Source organism: Garra rufa, chromosome 9 (assembly GCF_049309525.1).
Source record: "Garra rufa chromosome 9, GarRuf1.0, whole genome shotgun sequence".
Classification (NCBI taxonomy): domain Eukaryota; kingdom Metazoa; phylum Chordata; class Actinopteri; order Cypriniformes; family Cyprinidae; genus Garra; species Garra rufa.
The window spans coordinates 17,174,603-17,183,895 of record NC_133369.1 but is presented as its reverse complement, the minus strand read 5'-3'; the positions used below and the strand labels follow the sequence as shown (position 1 = coordinate 17,183,895).

The following is a 9,293-nucleotide window of genomic DNA, read 5'->3' as shown; positions in this document are numbered from 1 at the left end:
TACTCTTAGCCCATGCATGTGCTGAAGGTGAGTAGCAAATATGGTAAAGTCAACAAAGCTCACACAAAATCAATAGAGAAGAAATAGTTTGCTTTATTAGAAAGTCTAAAACTACATGAAGATTTCTAAGACATTACTAGTCCCTGGAGACACAGCTGGCAGCCGTATTTGTTAGATTAAAGTGTGTTAAACCAGAAAACCTTTGAGGCTGTTGAACAAAAAAGCACAATATCATAAAATGTTTGATCAGATCAACTGAGAAAAACTTGCAATGTACAGCCAAAGACTTGCAAGATGACCCAACGAAAGGAGGAAAAATATTTCAATGCTGTGTACAAGAGGAACACTAGACAAGTGTAGTCTTCATGTTGAGGAATCTTGCTGAATACCACTCTTGACCATGAAGAACAAAAAGGCTGACTTGAACATGCCAAAAATCATTTGGATAGACCTGTGGAGTTCTGGAAGTTTGTTTTATGGAGTGATGTGACCAAACTGGAACTTTTTGGGCGTATGGATCAGAGGTACGTCTGTTGCAAAAAAGACAAAGCTTATAAGCAGAAGAACACCATCTCCATCATCAAACATGGAGGTGGGCCAGTCCTGTTATGGGGTTGTTTTACTGTAGCAGGAAGTGGAAAACATGACCATACAAAGGATATCATTGATTTATTAAAGTATCAGACCATTTTGGCAAACATTGTGATGCCTTTTGTGCAAAGTCTGAAGCTAATAATCAATGGACTTTCCTGCAGGACAATCATCCCAAAGTATACATCCAAATCTACTTACGCTTGGTTTAGGAATCAATCATAGAATGTTTTTAAGTGGCCTGTTCAATTTCCAGATTTAATTCTCATTGAAAATACATGGTTGAATTTGAAGCAAGCAATGGCAAAGTAAAAACCAAAGATTATCAGTGATCTGAAAGCTTTTTCAGGGGAGGAATGGCCCAAGATTGCAGCAGAAAGGTGACAGAAGCTTCAAAGCACTTCCAAGCAGTGTTTATTGGTGGTTTTAAAGAATAAAAGATTCTACACCAAATTTACTTTCAGGGGTTGAATAATTTTGAACATAAATGTTTAGAGCCAATTCGATTTTTTTTCATTATTCATCAACTTACGTTCTCAGAATTACTCAAAAGTGTATTAATAAACTTAGTTTACTGATGCCTTTGTTGAATTGTTTTCACAAAATGTTGTTCTCTGCAGCAAAATGTTTTGCAGGTCAGGGGGGTTGAATAATTTTGATTGCAACTGTATTTTCATGCATTCATTCATTTAATTTTATCAGACCATACATTCCCTGGTAGTGGTATTGAACTTCATTATTTTTATATATTTGTTTTTTGTTTGGTATCATGGAGATAATATTAGTTTTTAAAAGATTTTAAACTTTTTATTTTTTAGATATTTTTATATTTTTCGTTTTCATTTCAATTTTAGTTCAAATGTGTCTGTTGTCATTTTTATTAGTTTTTGTTTTTTAATATGCACCTTTAATAGTAGTTATATAGTATATATTTATAGTATTTTGTTATAAATATATAATAAATATATTTATTATATTTATTTATTAATTTAAAACACTATAATAAATATTTATTATAGTGATTTGTAGTATGTAAAATTATAATTATAAAAATAAAAAAGGTAATTGCAACTTTTTATCTTACAATTCTGACTTTTTTCTCGCAACTGCGAGTTTGCATCTCATAATTCTGACATTTTTTCCTCATATTTGCGTGATACAAACTCGCAATTCTGAGAAATTTGCAATTGCGAGTTATAAATTCAGAATTGCAAGGAAAAACTTGCAATTCTGAGAAATAAAGTAACAATTCAGAACAATTCTTTTTATCTCAGAATTGAAAATATACAGTATATCTTGCGAATTGAGTCAGAATTTTGAGATATAAACTTCATTAGTCTTTTTTTCACCTCAAAATTCTTTATAACTCGTAATTGCGAGTTTATAATTCACAATTCAAAATTTTTGTTATTTTAGTACATGAAACTAAATAAAAATGAGAAATGTATCCTTGGCAACAAATTATTTTTTTTATATAAATAAATAGTAACAATTGCAAGATATAAACTCACAATTCTGAGAAAATATAAGTCTTTTTCCCCCTCAAAACTCTATATAACTTGCAATTGCGAGTTTATATGTCACAATTTCGTGAAAAAAGGTCAGAGAGATTGCGAGATATGCATTTGCGAGTTTATATCAGAAAACTGAGGAAAAAAGTCTGAATTGCGAGTTTGTATCATGCAATTCTGAAAAAAAAGTCAGAATTGTGAGGTAAAAAGTTGCAATAACATTTTTAATTTTTTTTATTATCATTGAGTGCTGGAAATGGGCTTCCAAAGTTTTTGAGTTATTTTAGTACATAAAACTAAATAAAAATGAGAAATGTATCCTTGGCAACAAACTCAATTTGTAATAAAAAAGTCAAAATTGTGAGATATAAACTCACAATTCTGAGAAAATACGTATTTATTCTATATAGCTTACAATTGCGATTTTATATCTCACAATTTCGAGAGAAAAAGTCAGAATTGCGAGATACAAACTCGCATTTGTGAGGAAAAAAAGTCAAAATTGTGAGATAAAAAGTTGCAATAACTTTTTTTTTTTCTTTTGAGAAGCGGATGTTTTTTTTATTTTAGTTATATTAGTACTTTAAACTAAATGAAAATTAGAAATGTGTCCTTGGCAACAAACTAAAATAGGTTTTTTAAAATATTTTTTTTAGCTTTATTTCAAGTAACGAAAATGTTTTTTTATGGTTTTAGTTTTAGTTATTGATTTTAATTAACTAGTTATTTATAATTGTCTTTTAATATTTCCAGAAACATTAAAAGATTAGTCATTTTGAAATATCATAAATATCAAAAGTGGTGGCATTATGTGTATGATTTATGACACAATTTAACATAAGACAATGCATAAATGTTATATTATTCTATCAAAAGTACCACAACAGCTTTTTAATAATATCTCGGGAATGCACTGGTTTATGCTGGCCCTGTATGTGGCAACACAAAATAATCAAATCAATTTTAAAATCCGTTTTCATATCGGTGACTAATTTGTATAATAATGGCCAGAGGGCACAGGAAGCTTCGTTCCACGCTCTCCACCCACGCTCGAACCTCACAGACAGGAGCTGCCCATCAGAATGTTCCTCCTTTCCACGGGACGCAGTCTTTCCCTGCAAAGTGCATGCAACAGAATTCATGCAAAGCAGCAAATCTGCTGATATCCTCTTGTGACTCCTCTTTTCCTGCTGGCCCTCCACAGCAACCCTCTTCCCACCCCCAAGTCCCATTAAGTCGATTTAGATCCACATTGTTAAATTCCAGGCAAGAAAGATTACGTTTTTTTTACACTTGATCATCATTGTTTGGCAGCTCAGGTCTCTTCCTGACAGACAATCCAGTGACCCCAACTGCCAAGGGGGCAGCAGAGATTCTTGGAATGTCACAGGGTGTGAAGACAAGCTGGAGTTGTGTAACTACCAACCACAACAGCCAACCTAGTGGGGGGTGGTGCATATCACAAGCTATAAGTGTGGCCAAACAGGACGGTTCAACAGTAGACAAGCACCTGCAACTGAGTGAGATCTATTGGGATTGCTTAGGTGAACATCTACACTACTTTTTATTGAAACATGGAGTCGAGAACTACTCTAATCTTCATTTTCACCTTGTGGACAACTCTTCTTGAAGGTAAAACATCTCTGTGTGTGTTTCTTGGGGATTTTTTCCTGTGTTATTTATTTTTTGTATGTCTTTTACTGTAAATATGATATTTTATACATTATTTTTAATAGATATTTTGGAATATTTTCTTAGCTTTTCCCTCATTATTAACCTGCAAGTTTGAGATTTCAAACACTTTACCTGTGCCTTCATTCTCAGGCTTGTTAAGATAAAACATTTGTAATTTTTTCTTAATTGTTTGTGCTAAAAATTTACACTCGCTTTAAACTCAGCCATAAAAATGAATACAGCTCTATAACCCTGGTTATAATTTTAAACATCTGCCTGACAATATGTGAACACAGTCAGGGACTCCTACTCATTTTGTACTAATCTGTCGCCTCAGTGTCGACAATTAAAGCCAAAATTGACAACTCAGCACAGATGTGTGTGAATAGTTGTGAACTTTACAGCTGCCCGCTACTCATTAAGATCAAGCATCTGAGACCTTGTTCAGTATTACATAAGATAGCGGAGAGAAGTGGGACTAGAGTAAGGTTATAAATCAAAATCATAAAAGCATAATAATAACATGTGGAGTATGAGGCTCATCATTTCTCTGAGACTCAGCCATATAGTCGCCGCTGAAGCTTTTTGGCCCAGAATGATTACGGAAAGTTTTATGGGCTGCAATATATCTCTTGTCTGCAGGCTGGGGGTTGCCTCTAGTGCCCCAGACTGACCTGAGCGACCCGTCTGCAAGCCATAGGGTCAGGAGCAAACGCTGCTCCTGCAACAACCAGCTGGACTCCGAATGCCACTATTTCTGCCATCTGGACATCATCTGGGTGAACACCCCAAGGTGAGTGTTCACCCATGCATGGGCTAACCTGCGTAAACCGTACGTAAGTAAACCAATGCCGAAGACTCTTTTTAAGAGGAAAGAAAGAAAACATCACGGACATACTCAGTAAATCTGCTTCTGTTTCAGTAAACCAGTTTACATTTGTGACTTAAATGAGAGTGTTTTTATAGTTAAATAAAATTCACTTTTGAGCCATTGTGCATTTTATTGCTGTTTATCTAGAATACTTCTGGCGCCAGTTGTCATTCTCATTCTTAAAGTTAAAAAGTACAAAGTCCCGTTGTGGTTTATTCCTGTGATTCCCTTTCTGATGAGTTAATCACTGACTAGACACTTTCTTGGTGTCTCCTCTCCTCCACAGTAAGACAACTGTCTATGGATTGGGCAGTCCGTTGGCGCGCCGGCGCAGGTCTACAGGCCGCTGTTTCTGCACCAGTCCTGCAGATCGTACATGCAATGCGTTCTGTCGTTACAGGTGAGCCTCATTTCTCATCTGCACGTTACCAATCAAGTGACAGCCAAATTTGCGGGAAGTGGCAGTCATTAGTATTCCCCTTTAGAAGGCTATTTTTAATGTAAGGTTGTGCACAAGGGTGTGTGGAGTTTTCATGAGGGTGTGAGGTGATACCAGACAAACGCAGTTGGAGAATCCAGACTATATGACAGGAGAGAGAATGTTTATGAATTAGAATTACTAAGATGGAAAGAGTTTCACCGAATGAGTCAGAGTTTTAGCTAATGACTTTCAGGCTATGACTGCTATTTAATACTGTAAGAGAAAAAAACTTGTCATTATGACAAGCTGCTTAGTCACTGAAGAAGCCTTATCTACTATCAGCTTTTAACCACTGTTATGTATTCATAAACTATGCAGTTGTGTTGTTGTAATTTGTTGTTATGACAACCAAATAGATGACAGAACTGATTTTTCCACTGAATCTGAACTACTTTCATATGAATTGCTGAGGAAAACAGTTACAACCAACTGGTAACTGGTTAGCTCTCAGCCTGGTTAGCTGGTTTAGAGTCAATGTTTTTATCATTCATGAGGGGGGAAAAGGTCAATGTACAATGCTGCTAGAGTATTTTCACGATGCCATCAATTTGCCATATTGGCAGCACTGAACGTAAACAATGCCACTGAACCAAACGAAACACATATTTTGCTGATTATTGCTGTTGAAAATTGTCATTTATTGTCGTGTTTTGGGCTGTACTAATAGTAGAACAGGAAAAACATTTTGAAGTACTATAGACTGCTGAAAGTTATAACTTCAAAGAGAAGAGTGCCAAAAACTGTCTGAGGAACAAAAGGCGTTTGTGTTCAGCCAAACTGAACCAGGATTTCCAGAGCAAGAATCTTGACAACTTTCATGTTTGTTCTTATAATTTCCAGTCAGGTAGGTGAAATATTAGGCTAATATCTTAATTAATACTGCTTGTACGTATCTTTACCACCTATTAACTTTAGTTTGTAAAGCCCTTCTCTATATGATTTAGCAGCTTCCACACATTTTTTCCATGGTTTATACAGCATAAAGTATATATCCGAGTATCACTAATATGGCCGCGCATCCGAGTAACTGACCAAATCGTGACACAAGTGCAAACCCTCCATAGCATTTCATAGCTATAGTTAATTTTTCCCTTTGAGTTAGCTATGATTTGTTAGTCGTTTGTAGTAGGGGTCTCATAATATACCGGTATTGACGATAATCATAATATTTAAATAATTAAATATCGTTATCGTGTTAATTAGGGGTGTGTCAATACACCAGTATTGCCGGTATTTTAAAATGAATAGTACACATATGATAATATGACACATAAAAACCCAGTGCCAGCACCATTATGGAGTGCTAAACTGTCACGTGTAATTTGTTTCATTCATACTCAACACCAGAGGTCGCCCTTGCGCAGAAAGTCCATAATCGTGACTCATAGGAGTAATAAAACGAATGACTTTCCAGGAATTCCTTTAAATGGCCAAAGGCATAACAAGAGTTTGCACTTTCATCACGGTTTGGACAGTTACCCGGATATGTGGCCATATTGGAGATACTCGATGTAAATAACAACAAGGATTGCACAGTTAATGTACTACTGAATACATTGTTCTGCTAATTTATGCTGTCTAAACCATGGAAAAAATGTGTGGACGCTGCTACATCATATAGAGAAGAACATAAGATAAACTAAAGTATGAGCAATATTAATTAAGATATTAGCCTAATATTTCACCTACCTGACAGGAAATGATAAAAACAAACACAAATGTTGTCAAGGTGCTTGCCCTGGAAATCCTGATTCAGTTGGTTCAGCCAACCACAAATGCCTTCTGTTCCTCAGAAATTTTTTTGCACTCTTCTTCTTGTTTTGTTACAACTTTTGTCAGTCTATATTACTTCAAATGTTTTTCCTGGTCCAACCGATTAGTACAGCCCAAAACATGACAATAATTGAACATTTTCAGCAGCAATAATTAGCTAAATCCGCGTATTCCTTTCAGTTTATAAAAACATGATGTAACAGAAGTAGTGCCCTGATAATGTCTTCATCCAAGCTCGAAACTGTAACTTAAAAATGTAATTAGCTTCTAGCTACAAGTCTGAAGTAGATTCCCCAACACTTGCTGACTTTTTTAATAGACTGATTAGCCATTATAGCAGTAATCTAAGACAATGTTTATTATGTTTATTTTGATGCATTTACAACCAATAATTTTTTATGACTAATTTTGCGCATATTTCTTCAAGCTCTGAAAACCCTGCCATCAAGCTGGTGCACCCATCTAAACCTGTGCCTGAAAAACAGGAACAACCCAAATCAGATCAACTTACTGCCCTAAATAATTCCGAAAAGGCCAGTCCAGGAGTTCTGGTTTTAGGGAAGTCTTCCTCCCTTGGGGCTCGGTCAGACGTCATAACCTTCCTCGGGTAAGGCCACATTACACAAATCACGAAATTCATGTTTACACACCTTATTCTGTAAATGTGTCCTGATTAACACCATTACTTAACAAACCTATCTGATGTTTCAGGAATCTGGTTAGGGCTAGAGCCAGAGCTATGGGAAAGGCATCCAAGGCCAGTAAACCTGGCTATAGATGAGGTCCTTACCTTGTGGAGGAATGGGAGTGCGAGCACTTGAACAAAAAAAAAGACCCTTGTGAAACGAGGGGCAGCAGAACAAGCATACGCTGCGATCTGGAAGCAGTGGTCCTCAAGGACAGTCCTGTGGAAACAGAGCCTTTGTCACACGTTTAACGCAGAATGGGAAAGATGAAGGCTTGGGAGACAGGATACGTAAAGGAGAGATTTGTAAGATGAAGGCAAGTCAGATGTCCACTGTGACAGCACAAAAGAGGGTTAGGTGTTAGCGACAGTCCTTTAGTACAAACAGGATATTAGCAAAGTGGCTATGCTTGAGCTACATGACTGGATCATAGCTAGTCCAAAACACCAAGTTTGAACAGTGAAGTGCTAATGAAAAGTTGGCTGGAAGAGCACAGATAGTAAGAAATTGCGGTACATCCACTAATGACTTAAATGTCTTTGAAGTTGGCATAATATGACGTTTTGAGAATATAACATAACAATGACCACTTTGTATTGACTGTGATCTTGTTTTTCATATCAGTCTAGCTTTAACTGGCATATTTATTCATAAGTGATGCAGACAGTTGCGTTGTTGCAATCTGTTGTTATTATAACCTTAGAATGGACAATAGATTCAGTAATGCCAAAAAAGCGGGAGTACCTTCCAATTTATTGAATGGCACTGGAACATTTTAGAGCACTTTATTATTTTTGGCTGTTGTACTGTTATATAATATATTAAACAATATTTAATCATTAAGAATTCTGTAGAGAAATATTACCGTATTGTACACCAGCAATATAATTTGGTTATAAAGTTTTATATTGTTATTATGAAATGTATGTATTCCATAAATGTATTTACTTTCACATACTCTGTAACTCTGAATATGTATCTGTCATTAACAAGGAATCCTAATAAATTAATCTTGAAATAAGTATTAGTGCTCACCCTAATTTTGTGTCCTTCTGAAGTCTGCCACCCTGCTGTTGTCTTGTCTCTGTGTCACCTGCAGGAATGGGACATTACCGGATTACACTCAAAAAATAAAGCAATAGCCCACAATTACACTTTATGTTAAAACATCCTTGGCATTATCTCTTGCATTAATACGTCTATATAATTGCCCTGGATCACTGCCTGTTCCTTGGTTGACAAAGCACCTTGGCATGAAAACTCAAAGGGTGTGTACATAGTTAAAAAGTAATTAGTTTGAACACATTGACATGTTGTTGTGATGTGAAAGATAGACTCTTGTAGAGCAGGTGAATTAGGCAGGAAGCTTGCAGGCGCATGGGAAAGAAACAGTGTAGACAATAGCAATGTGAGGAGAACAACAACAGTCCTGATGGTTTCCATCTTCCTGTCATGATAAATTATACAGGCCACATAAGGCTAGTTTCCTGATTATAATCCTGATTATTTTATTCTCAAATTGAGACTAAAAACATGTGCATTACTTAACTGTTCTGTTATTTAACATGTAAAACATTGCATGTCTACATCATGTGTATCATGCCAATCCAGACCTTCCTTAAACAAATGCATAACCCTCACTGCCTCAAGGTTTCTCACCATTCCTGCTCATTTAAATGTGTTTAGTATGTGTGAGAAATGCAGCC

At 35.8% G+C, this 9,293-nt stretch overlaps 1 protein-coding gene across 1 annotated transcript; it reads left to right on the top strand.

Annotated features, from left to right (window-relative positions):
• The first annotated feature begins 3,612 nt into the window (after positions 1 to 3,612).
• Positions 3,613 to 8,571, top strand: LOC141343113 (uncharacterized). The gene is made up of 5 exons (XM_073847716.1): positions 3,613 to 3,734; positions 4,419 to 4,569; positions 4,934 to 5,047; positions 7,329 to 7,508; positions 7,613 to 8,571. The coding sequence occupies exons 1-5, from the start codon at positions 3,677 to 3,679 to the stop codon at positions 7,680 to 7,682; spliced, it is 573 nt and encodes a 190-aa protein (XP_073703817.1). The 5' UTR covers positions 3,613 to 3,676; the 3' UTR covers positions 7,683 to 8,571.
• Positions 8,572 to 9,293: the final 722 nt, after the last annotated feature.

Bases quoted from the DNA above. Each gene is read 5' to 3' on its own strand.
- LOC141343113 (XM_073847716.1), top strand. From the start codon at position 3,677: ATGGAGTCGAGAACTACTCTAATCTTCATTTTCACCTTGTGGACAACT. The intron at 3,735-4,418 runs GTAAAACATCTC...TCTTGTCTGCAG, and splicing joins GTGGACAACTCTTCTTGAAG to GCTGGGGGTTGCCTCTAGTG. The intron at 5,048-7,328 runs GTGAGCCTCATT...TATTTCTTCAAG, and splicing joins AATGCGTTCTGTCGTTACAG to CTCTGAAAACCCTGCCATCA.